Genomic DNA, 13,243 nt, shown 5'->3' with positions numbered 1-13,243 from the left:
GAAATGGTGTACTGTCTGGTTTTGTAGAGAGACATGACTTACTGTCTTGGTTTAGTAAAGAGAAATTGCTAGAGGGGGGTTTTGAGGGGGGATGGCACACTTATTGGGTTTAGAGGGCGACATGACTCACTGATGGGGTCTACTTAAGTCCAAATCATTTAAGGCCAGAATCTTCAAAACACTTCTAAGTCATTACAGTATCATTGTTGGTAGTTCCAACATGATGATATCGCGTTTATTCTTCATTATTATTTTTTATTACCTCCCTTTCTTCATCGTGTGCTTCCTATTATAAAGCAGTTGAATACATTTTTTTTGGTGGTGGGGGGGTTGGATTAGAGGCATTTATCTGTAAATTCAGTGATGTAAAATTGTTAATGGTCAAAGGTCCTAACCATGTCACAGCATGTGCATGTGCATGTGATTAAAAGCAAGGTTGAAGACATAAAAACTCTATTTAAATATATTTTAATCTTTTATCAGAATCTGATTGACTATCAAGATTCTGAAAACAGTGTGTATTCTATCTGGTATTGTATTTAGAACATTTGCTAAAAAGATGCCTGTAGCTACACTTCGTAATTTTCATGTGTTAATTTAGGTTTGACTTTTACTAATTATCTTAAATATTTATAGTAATCTGTATATCTTTATTATCCTATGATCTGCTGTTTATGTAATATGTAAGTTAATAATTACTTATATTGTTGTAAGTGTTGGCCTACAAAACTCTGAGATAATGTTGATTTTTCTGTTCAGAAATTTAACAATGACTGGTGGATAGGGCGTGTAGTAAAGGAAGGATGTAATGTAGGCTTCATACCTAGCCCTGCCAAGTTAGAAAACATGAAATACCAACTACAGCCAGGAACTGCTGGTGGACGGGGTGGTCGTCTTTATACTGTGTAAGTACTACCTACTACAGCAAGGAACTGCTTGTGGACAGGGAGGTCATTTAATTACTGTGTAAATAGTACCTACTACAGCCAGGAACTACTGGTGAATAGGGGTGTCTAATTTATACTGTGTATGTACTGCCAACAACAGCCTGGAACTGTTGGTTCATAAGGTGGTGGACTTTATACTGTGTAAGTACCATCAACTAGAGTCAGAAACTGTTTGTTGATGGGGGTGATACACTTTAAACTGTGTAAGTACTACCAACTACAGCCAGGAACTGTTGGTTTGATGGGGTAGTTGACTTAATGCTGTGTACTGTGTAAGTACTCTCAGTGACAGCCAGGAGCTGTTGGTTGATAGGGTGGTGGACTTAATACAGTGTAAGTACTACTAACTGCAGCCAGGAACTATTGATTGATGGGTTGGGGACTTAATATAGTGTAAGTTCTACTAACTACAGCCAGGAACTGTTGGTTGATGGGGTGGTGGACTTTATGCTGTGTACTGTTTAAGTACTATCAACTACAGTCAGAAACTGTTGGTTGATGGGGTGGTACACAGTAACTATTTAAGTACTATCAACTACAGCCAGGAACTGTTGGTTAATGGGGGGGGGGGCACACTAACTGTGCAAGTACTATCAACTACAGTCAGGAACTGTTGGTTGATGGGGTGGTGGACTTTGTACTATGTAAGTACTATCAACTCTTTATGTACTACTTACAGGCCTTAATTGTACTGCATGTTTCATTGAAGTTGAATAAAGTATTGATTGTTAAATATTTATATGTAAGTAATATCTGTATAGAGTCCAATACTACATGTATATACAAATATTTAAAACAAGTTACTTGTGCTCTATGGAGCTCTTTAGCCAGTTTTTTTTTCCATTCTTGCATAATTCTTATATCTTAATTTCTAGTATTCTAGTCAAAAACTGATATTGTCTTTATACTGCAGTCTTAATCATATTTTAATCAAGTATAATTTTATATGTCATATATATGTATAATATTTTTCCCCACTGGTGGCCTCCAAAAATGATAAACAGGTAGTCCATGCAAGGGTGGGAAAGAAGGCATAGTATTATATACTGTCAGTGACTGTTAATTTATTAATACATTTTGGTTATTCAAATAAAATAATTGCAGTATAAGACACATTAAAATACTATGCATACACTTAAACCACTGCTTCTACTCAACCAATGGTGACTAAACTAGGCCAAAAATAATGAAAAGGAAAACTTTAACATGTGATAAATTTTAGTTGATCAAACTAGATGGCCATCATAGGCTATTCAAGCTTCTGGTTGTGTAATGTTCAAAGATCAACTCCTGAACCTATGGGTTCCAGTATTTTGAAACTTGATAGGTATGATGACAATAATGCCCTCTACAAACAATCCACTTTTTTGTGTGGCTCAGCAGGTGGATGCAGCCGCTCTGAAGTAACCATTAAAACCCTGACACGTAGTTTAAGTTACCATTCAGTTATTTGTAGCTGCAGATCAATGACAGGAGAATTTATATCACTTGATAGAAAATAAGAATTTTTTTTATGGTTACAGAAAAGACCCTTCTTCCTCCCAAATAGGAGGTAGTGGTACAAATCCTTCCAATTCTCGTGGCTCAACACCTCCTACTCCAGATCTAGGTGTTATTGGAATGGACACAGAAAATGGTATGGATGGAGGCCAAAGCACTGTGGATGATAGTGATAGTGCTGGCAACTCAAAACCTTCCAGTAGTGTAACAGCACCTAGTGGAAAAGAGAAAAAGAAGACGTTTTTCAAAAAGGTAAGTCTTCATACAAAGGAGGGTAATCAGTGTGATCAGTATCTAATTTGTAACCTATTGTGATTGTATTCCTCCAATTGAAATAAACCTTTAGCGACTTGGGCTTGTTTGGTCTTCTTTATATTATTCAACACTACTGTTAACAGAAACATCATCAATTTTTACGTAGGGTTGTTAAGTAGCTGTCTTTGTATGAATCATGCAAACTCTGAAAAATGTGATACACCCCAAAAAAAAGCAACATATATTTTATTTTTGTAATTAAATTGTTTTATTGGTCTACACTATGAAATGTGTAATTATTCATTCAAATCTGCCTGCTCTTAAGTATAGAGTTATCTCACATAATTTTGAAATCTGCAGTGCATTCTATATAATTTTTATCTCTTAAGAACACGGGTTATATGAAAAGCTGAATTTCTGTTTATTATGGCATTTCAAACAAAATATCAAAAATAAAAATATGTTGGGTTTTTACCCATGAATCACATTTTGCATGATTCTTAGCTGGAGTGCTACTTAATAACTTGCATTTGCGGTTTTAATCAAATCTTAAAATAAATGGTTCTGGATTTTGAAAATAAAGTGAAATCCTGTTGCAATTAAAATTCCTTGTAATATCAATATTTTCTTTTTAGTCTGATAGTATTCCACCATATGAGGTAGTGCCTTCTATGAGACCTATAGTTTTGGTAGGACCTTCATTAAAGGGCTATGAAGTTACTGATATGATGCAGAAAGCTCTTTTTGATTTCTTAAAACATAAATTTGAGGGCAAGTAAGTACAATGTAGCTTTAATCATTCTTGTTAGAAAGAAAATAATTAAAACAAGTACCTAGAAATAATATACTTGCATCAAATATTAATGGGGCAAATATGGGTGTTTATCGAAAATTGACGTAGAAGGTTTAATTCTCATTCAATTTTGACAGTTATTGTTTTCTTATAAAATGAGTTACAAATATATAACAGATTTCAATAGTATTTAGCCAAAAAGTGGCCACACCCTAAAAAAACTGTTTTATATTTGGTCCAAATTTGAGAATTCTTGTTTTATTTAGTTCTTTATGAAATTCCCTGTTTCCTTATGTCAGTCAGAATTCTTATATCTTACAGCTTTGTTATAAGGGGCAAAAATGGCAACACATCCTGAAAAAAAAAGTCAACTTATTTTTTGGTCCACTTGAATTTTTTTCCTCTGGATTCCTTAACTGGAAGTTCATATCTGCATTTTTTAATCAGTATTTGAATATTTCTCACCAATTATGAATATCAAGGGATCTAAGGGGACGAAAACATCATTTTTTGGAAGACTGTATTTAAAAAGTTTTCTTCTTATTTTAATGATTTTTTTGTTGTTGAAAATTGTTCCTCTTTACAAGGGGTTTAATAAGTATGCTAGCAAATTTACTCTATCATTAACTGCTTTTGAGATAATGGGATTCAAAGTGATCCATGACAGTATTTTGAAAGCAGAATTTTAATTTGAATTGAATTTCAAGATATTGTGCAATATTGTTTCCAAACCAGTTGTGTCCATAATGAATTTTTAAGTCCTATGTTGAAGTGTATCAAAAACTAACATTGTGTCCACAGTGTTTGACTGGTGTGGATCGTATCTTGCTGTTTAAATTTTTTATTTTTACCTAAAAAAATTTTGCTATTGAAAAATGTGCCCCATGAAAATCTTAGACAGACAGGTAGTTGTTGGTAGGATTATCAGAGTGAAACTTACAATGCTTTAATGACTTACCATTCTTTAAATATGTTTTTTTTTCTTTTTTTTTTCAGAATAATCATTACAAGAGTTTCTGTAGATATATCTTTAGCTAGAAAATCAATAATTAACAAACCAAATAGGGTACTGGGTACTAGTACCAATAAAATGACTGCTGTTGGTAAGTACACACACAAAACAAAATTAATGTTGTCGATAACTAAATTCTATAAATATGAGTTAGTATTGGGGATGGTTTTTTCTGGTATTTTAGAGGATTTCTGCTGTTTCAAATCCGGATTTTACTGTTATGATTCTTTTTTTGTTTAACTATTTATTTACTTCTGATTTTGCCCATTTCTGCCTTGTTTGTTAATGGCTTAAAATCATCCCTGCTGTATAAAAAATAAAGTGTTAGCAAGGTCCTATATATGTCGTGATATATGTAGATGTCCTGATAGAAGAATGGCTCAAAATCTCTCTGTACTGTATGCACTTAGGAAGTGATTATTTGAACTTCAAATGCAGATGTACAGCACAAGTTATAAGACATCTCACATATTCCTGTTGGTCTAGACATGATTGTAGCAGTGTGTCATCAACAAAGTCTAATATTTTAGTACAAATAGGTCTGTCCCTCATAGGCAATATAGAATTCTATGTAACCTTCCTTGAAGAATAAATATTCTACATTCTTTTCCATTGCAATATTTTGTCCAAATAGGATAGAAAATATTTGCTGTTTTAATAAGTTGTATTTTATTTTATTAACTTAATCTATGACCCTGATAATCTAAGATATGGTCACTCGTACAACAGCACATTCAACTCATACTACATGTAAAACAGAAAATATTTTCTATCGTATTTGAACAAACTAATTTATACAATATAAAACAGTTAAACGGAAATGATGATAAAAATCAAACAAATATATAAGAATGAGTGACAGGTGATGGTTTCCAAATTATAATTTAATTTCTTTCCTTAAATGTTTAAGGATTAAAACAATAACAAACAATGATATGATAAACCACTAGTTGAACAGTTATAACTAATTAAAATGTTTGTGTTTTCTTTTGAATACTTATGAATTATCTCCCTTGCAAAATAGGGTTTTAATGCTTTCTTTGTTAAAAAATATCTTAAAAGAGCAGAATGCTATTGGTATGAAGAGGATGGCATTTAGTATAGCACGTTAAGCTACATAAAAATCTGCAATAATTAATGTGTTTTTTATAGGCTTTACCTCTACAACAAAACCATTCACTTCTGACACATGTTACCTTCTCGAATCATAGTGCATTCTTGAGTAAAATATATATCTGAAGAGAAAATGCTGAGATCAGAGAACTTCAAACTTTGGAAAAGAAATGTTAAAAGTAAATACATAACCACACAATCATAGGGAATCAGTTTCTATCATATGCTGTACAATCTGATTTTATATGGAATGGTACTTCCACAATTAATTTTTATTTTTAATTTTAATTTTAATTACTTAGAAAGGTTCATGTTATATAAAAACTGCAATGAAGAGAATGTAGTGTATTTATTTTTTCTTGAAGAAAGGTTACTTAGAATTTTATACTGAACCTCTGTGAAGATGTTTGTTTTGAAATGTCAAAAAAAAATACAGTTTATCTGTTGAAAGAGCAATTTGCTTTTCTTGCCTGCTTTAAGGTGGGGATCCCAAAATTAAGGTATGCTGGAATGGAGTTCCTGCCTTCTTCATTATATGAGATTTGGTGTTCCTACCTGTTTCATTTTCAAGGGTATTCTATTTCTAACTCTGTAGAAGGAAATCCAACCTCTTGCATTATAGGAGTGAAGGGGATTTAGCTTTAAATACTCTGGTGTAAGTAATTTTGTATCAGATAGTGCATATCTTTTACCTATTTTATTCACCAAATGTTTTATTTTTAGGGGAGGTTCAGGAGGAAATTGAACGAATATTTGGTTTATGTCGACAACTACAACTAGTAGCCTTAGATTGTGATACAATAAACCATCCATCACAACTAGCCAAGACTTCGTTAGCACCCATCATAGTTTATGTCAAAATAGCTTCACCAAAGGTCATTATCATTGTTATTGTGTATTATTTATTATACTGAAAAAAAAAATCTTCATCTATGTTTGTCTATTTATATATGTTAAGTAATAATTTTGGAATGATAAAAAACATCTCAATAATTTCTAATTTAACACAAGGTAACTACTAGAGTATGGCTTTACATTTACAACTTTTTGTGAATACACTTTTATCTGTTTCTAACTGTAAAATCTTGCAATATTGTATAAAGTGTGTGGTGGTTAGGATTAGGATCTATGTTACTGTGAGTCTGACTTAAGTGTTTGTTACCACTCACAACTAATGGCATTGTTCAAGGAACTGGCAACAATTTTTTTTTGATTAGAAGAATATTACCAAAAAAAATCCATTAGAAACTAATAATGCAATCTTTCCAGGATTATTATGCTTTGTCCATCATTTGTTCACACTTGCCACAATAACTAAAAAACACTTTTACCAATTTTTATGAAGCTTTGGTGAATTGTTTCTTTCTATTACCAATATCATTATGCTGTTGTCCATCCTTTGTTCACACTTGCCACTATAGCTTTTACCAATTTTTATGAAGCTTCTTTCTATTGATGTAAGCTCCCTTTTAATTGTTTTAAATATCTGAGGTATGGGACTTTATTAAAAGGAGAGTTTTTGGCACAACCAAAAAATATTTTCAGCAATTATTATGGAACTTTGATGACTTGCTAACTCCCTTTTGATTTTTATAAGCTTCCAACCATATGTGTTGGAGTTGCTGGAGTAATTTTATACACTATTAGGGTGGTTTCAATTCTCATGAACACTCACATAAATTTCCAGGCAAATTTGTTAAATTGTTTATTCTACTGGAAGCAAAATTTGGGAGCATATAGAAATAATATTGTCACTCCGTCTGTTTCCCCAAGTTATATTGTATGTAATTCAGTTATTTGACCATTTCAGAACTTGTAAAAATCCTATCTGGTTTCAAACTTTTAATCAAAATTGAAATTCATAATTGTATCAAATTCAAGTCTTGTGTACAAATTAGTCTTCAGTCTCTACAGGTGTATCATGCTGTGTCCTGATAGAGCACATTGCAAAAGTTCCAGTTACTTGTACAGTATAAAAGGGAGTTTTTTCTTGATTTTTTTTCCAAATTTTTTTGGTGCCACCAACCTTACAGAAAACCTTGCTCTTGCATGCGATTTCTGTCTCCCTCTGGACTTAATTGGTTTATTTAGCCTCAAGTTTGCAGTGGGGGCATTTGTGCCAATGTTATTTGAGAAGATAATGATTCATAGAATTTTGTTATTTCAGGTATTACAGCGATTAATCAAATCCCGTGGTAAATCTCAGAGTCGTAACATGAATGTACAGCTGGTAGCTGCTGATAAGTTAAATCAATGTGATAGTGTAAGTTTATAATACACGTATATAAAACAGCCCAGTTTCCTCTTGTTTTTGTCCTAAAACATTAAATTTTTGCAAGGTATGAATAGTTATTCAGAAAACTGTCCTGGATATTGAAGTGGGGACAGTATGTCTAACTTGTCCCTTATCCTTATGTGGTCATTTTTTTTATTTAATAGACATGAAAATGTCACCCAATGTCAACCTATCAGTTTAAGAAGTCTTTAGGTAAACAAGCATGCTGAGAGTATTGCATGGCAATACAGTCCTCTACCAGAGAAAATTATGCAAACTTCATGCATAATTTGTTAACGAGCAAAGTGTGAAAAACTGAGTGCAATAAAATTTTGTAAGTCCAAGGGCCATAATTCAGGGAAAATTCAACAGACCAGAACAAAATTTGAGCTTAATCTTCTGCAAGTATGACAAAAAAAGTGTTCTGCACTAATTTTTAAAGTCCAAGGGTCATAATTCAACAACTGGACCCAAACAACATTTTAACTTGAACTGTAACTTCTTGGAAAAGCAATGTACTAAATATCAGTTGTATATTTGCTAGAATGGCTAAAATAGGGTGGAAAACTAATTTGCCCGTCAGAATAAGTGTAAAACCTAAAGTCCTCTTTTGTAAAAGTTGCCGACTGGGAATAAAGAAAAAAAGTTCTATATATTGTCTTATCAACTTCATATAGACCTTTGCATCAGCCTTAAGATCATCTCAGCAAAAGTAAAGGCATGTTATTCAGGAATGGCATTCGGTCAACATAATGTAATCATCTTGATACTGTATCTTAACCTGTATGAAATAGTTATTTCAGTATTGAAACCATAAAGAGAAGTAGTGAATACTACCAATAGAGTGTGAAATATATTTCAGTTTTTTGGTATATGTACCAGAATTGCAAGATGTATGAAAATGTTTTTTTTAGTATCATTTTGAAAAGTAATTTTTGGTATATATTGGGTGTACTGATAGATTAAAAATCAGCTCAAAAACAAGTAAAATAAACTTCTGTTATGTCTTTGTCTGCAATACATTGTCTGTAACAAGGCGATAAATGTTGATTTTAATTTTTTTTCAGAATATGTTTGATGTGATACTTGATGAGAACCAGTTAGAAGATGCTTGTGAACATTTAGCAGAGTTTTTAGAAGCCTATTATCGTGCTGCCAACCCTCCTGACATGGCGCCTCACCATACACCGCGTCATCACTTACATAGCCCACACTCCCCTGCATCACTCAGTAGGCACAATACGGCCCCACATGGTGGACAACATCAACATCGTCGGCATTCAATATCGCCAGAACGAGGCCATGATGGACACCATGGGCATCACAATAGACATGTACATGAACATGATGGGGGACGAACTTACGATAAAATGCATGAACGTGATCTGAGGTCAGGTGATCACAGAGACCATCGGCTACGTGATCATGATTATAAACATGAGGATAGACTTTATAGTGATGATTCTATGGATCCTCGTTATGGGTCACCGTCACGGAACTCTAAATTTAAACCAATTAAGCAAGCCAGTATAGATATTTAACCAATCAATAATGATTAATTTAAATATTTCAATTTGTTCCTGTCAGCATGGTCATCATTCTTTCTAAGTTAGCCAATCAATATAGAGTTTACATTCATAGTGGAACTAACCAATCAACATCTTTGTTACATGGTTTTTGTGTTTTGAATAGTTCATCATTCACCAGTGTAGACCTGTACTCAATGAACCAGCCAATCAATGTATTAACCAAGTAACAGTACATCTTCATGTGACTGGACCCAACCAATCAACATATGTAAACTCTAGTGCATCCATATGTTAACCAATCAATAAGTAGCAATTTGATATTTGAACAGAGATTATCTCCCTGTATATGTCATGTGATTTTTCAATTTTTTTTCACCTTTTTGAATTGTACTCTAATGTCACATGGATGGAAAGTTTTAACTAGATTTTCTCAGTATGAATGTGAATGGTTGGAATCTGTTAATTCTGTTGTTGATAATTTTATGAATGTTTGGGTTTTTTTTTGCCATATTTATTTAAAGTTGTACAAGCAATTACAACATTCAAGTATCTAACTTATAATTGCTGGTTTTTCTTTCAATTTGTTGCAATTTTAAAATTCAAATAAGGTTCCAAAGCGTGAGACTAATATTTAGAGTTAATTTTCTATGCATTTGTTGTTATAAGAATTTTTCTTGAAAATGTCAATTTGAGAAATATTACGATCAATTATTATAAAAATCATCTTTAAAATGAGGTTAAAAAAGTTGGGCGGGCTGTTCCAAATAAAAACAAGGAGTTCTACATGTTATGTGCAATTATCTTTATGGATAACATTTATATCTGTATACATTGTGAATGAAATAAATTAATGGTTGTTAAACATTTTTCATGTTTTTTTTTTTTTAATTATTTACTTACAATATATCTGCCTTTAATTGAACTTGATCAATATCTTAAGACTATAGAAGGTAATTATCATTAATTACATTAGAAGACTGTGCAATAGACTTACGTTATTTGTATTTGATGTTATTTATTTGATGTTTTTTTACTCTTTACGGTGATCGAGGTCTGGATTTATGAATCTCAAATGTTTATACTAATGATATCTTACAGTGCAATAGAGAGATCTACTCAATTTCATGGTTGTTATCAGTAATTTTTTTGTTTTTGTTCTGTTGAAATTATTTGAGTTGTTGGAGAACTATAATAGGTACATCACACCTTCGTGAAACAGATTTAGGTATAGAATACTTTTTTCAAATCAGATGCATTGCATTCTTGATCAGATCGGCCAAATAAAATTAATTGAAAAGAAAAAAAAGGGGGGGTTAAAAAAATCAGGATTTTTTTCGCATCAGTTTCTAGTATTAAGATACTATAACATACAAATCTTTTTTTTCATGGTGACTAAAACAATGTTTCTTCTCTGAAACTGACGTAGCTATGGATTTAGAACATATTTAAACTTCAAATACCCAAGATTAGGCTAGCAAATATGAAGTAAGAAATAAAATTAAAAAATAAAATCCTCCTGCCCTAACCATATTTATATTGAAGGTTGGATGAGAATCTACCATTTATGTTTACTTGGTTTATTCTCTATAAATAAAATGGTAGAACTTCAAATATACATCTAAGTAACTTGTCTTTTATTCTCATTTGTCTATCTGTATTTATATGGGTGGAAAATTGGTATTAACTTTTTGTTTGGTTTGTGGATAACATTTATAGAATATTGTTATGAAATTCAGATAAAAAGACCATGATATATGATTTGTGAGAAATCCATTTTCATTCTACACAATGTGTAGCTTTTTAGTAAATTACATTGATGTTTTGTTATGTTATATGATACAATAAATTTACTGTTTATTGTACTGATAATTTTTTAACATTTTTTTCAGTCAGTGTTGATACAATCTGTGCATATTTCCCTTTTGGTTAGAGTCATCACTTGTTGTCCTGAATTATAAGTCTGATCAATTTTCTGAAAAAGTCACATTGTACATTGCATGCAGTGTTTTGAAAGTTTAATGAAAAAAAAAAACTATTAAAATTTGAAGTTTTTTTTTTTTTTGGCTATTACTGGCCTACTATATGATAAAAGAATGTAATGGGCGAGTGTGTTCACTGATGTTACGTATATGTAATGTATATCTGTGAGTCAGTTCACCGATGTTACATATATGTATATGTAATGTATATTTGTGTGAGTCAGTTCACCAATGTTATATATATATATACATATATATAAAAAAAAAGTCATTTATGCGTCTAACAAAACTTGTACAATTTTTCAGTCATATTCCTTAATTTGTTGGATTTGTAATTAAAAGGATTTTTAATCTCCATTGTGGCTTTATTATTTGTGTTCTGAAAGCTTGTCTCCTGTCACTCTAAATCACATGTCCCATATTGATGTAGACCATGTGATTGCTTACCATTAAAAAGTCAAAAATATAAATGTTAGACAGGCATGCAGAATCTATTAAACCTAATTTGCTGATTTCTGTTTATTTGGTCCGCTTTATGGCAGATGTCCTTCATGTGGCTTGCTACCAGAGAACAACAGTTTTCTTTGTAATGCAGGAGTAGTAGCCACCGGACTACATTGATCTGACGCACTTAAGGGGCACCTTAGATCTAGTAGCCACCTGGCTCATCAGTCTGTCTGATGCACTTAAGGAGCACATCAGGCCTACTAGCCACCAGACTCCATCGGTTTGTCTGATGCACTTAAGGAGGTAGACCTAGGGTAAGGGACATTACTCTTGAAATCAGTGATATATTTTGTATCATATTCAATTTCAACAAATCCTACCAAGCTTTCATTTGAAACAGAATGAAATTAGTCCAAGTCACTTTGATGCTTACATGAGATTGATGTAAAATGCTGAATAAAAACGTTCCAATGATTTTTAAGAGTTGTGTCCCTTACCTTAGGTCTACCTCCTTAAGGGCACCTCAGAATTAGATGTTTGTTTGTTTGTTGGGGTTTAATGCCCAAGCAGCAATATTTCAGCTATATTCAGGCGAACTCAGAATTAGAAGCCACCAGACTCCATTGGTTTGTCTGATGCACTTGAAGGCACCTCAGAATTAGAAGCTACCAGACTCCATCGGTCTGTCTGATGTACTTAAAGGGTACCTACTTTGTGTACATGTAAGCTGTAACTCTGTAAAACCAATAATTTTATTTGTATTAAAACATGTTCACTAATAACATGTATAGTTGGAGAATCGAGGCTGAAAATATCAACATTTACCATTGTAAAAAAACTTCTTGTACCAATTGACACTTCTGTCCGAAACACTCAGGGGCAGTATCCATGGCAACAGTGAAATATAATTGTACACAGACATGTTTGGTGAATATTTTTTGGTTAATTTTTTTTTTTTATAAATTTGTGTGCCTTTGCATGTAGTGTGGGAAAATTAGTGGTTTTCATTGCTTTGTCTTGCTATACATGTAGATTATACAAGTTGTCACACCTTGAAAGGTGTGACCTTCAATGAATGTATTTAAAGAATGATATATTGTAATATATGGACTCTTATAGACTTTTAAGATATTAGTAAATATGAAATTATGACTAACATATCACAAAAGTGTCCTATTCAGGAAGTCACTGTAAAACTTGTTTCATCAAAATGCTGGTACAGGATGATCAACTTCATATTGTGCTAATTTAAATAAAATAAATCAGTGAAGAAGTTCCACAAAATAAAAGTAACAGATGGATGCAGATCATAACTAGGTCATGTTGCAGCCAAGGACAATAAATTAAAACTAGAGTCAAATCAATTCATCAGGTATACTTGATCCATTAGGTG

General features: G+C 32.3%; 1 protein-coding gene across 5 annotated transcripts in view; it reads left to right on the top strand.

The window, feature by feature from the left end:
* LOC148600237 (voltage-dependent L-type calcium channel subunit beta-1-like) overlaps positions 1-11,760 on the top strand; it is a 42,976-nt gene extending 31,216 nt beyond the window's left edge. For all 5 annotated transcript variants that reach the window (XM_088559682.1, XM_088559681.1, XM_088559679.1 and 2 more), the window contains 7 exons: positions 760-905; positions 2,471-2,699; positions 3,338-3,477; positions 4,492-4,598; positions 6,344-6,495; positions 7,788-7,883; positions 8,963-11,760. In XM_088559682.1, the coding sequence (XP_088415808.1) occupies positions 760-905; positions 2,471-2,699; positions 3,338-3,477; positions 4,492-4,598; positions 6,344-6,495; positions 7,788-7,883; positions 8,963-9,436 (1,344 nt within the window). In that variant the 3' untranslated portion in view covers positions 9,437-11,760. The remainder of the gene's footprint in view (positions 1-759; positions 906-2,470; positions 2,700-3,337; positions 3,478-4,491; positions 4,599-6,343; positions 6,496-7,787; positions 7,884-8,962) is intronic.
* Positions 11,761-13,243: the final 1,483 nt, after the last annotated feature.

The sequence above is a fragment of the Perna viridis genome, chromosome 13 (genome assembly GCF_037379345.1).
Source record: "Perna viridis isolate PV_CMFRI_1.1 ecotype Kerala chromosome 13, ASM3737934v1, whole genome shotgun sequence".
NCBI lineage: Eukaryota > Metazoa > Mollusca > Bivalvia > Mytilida > Mytilidae > Perna > Perna viridis.
This window is presented reverse-complemented; position numbering and strand designations above follow the sequence as displayed.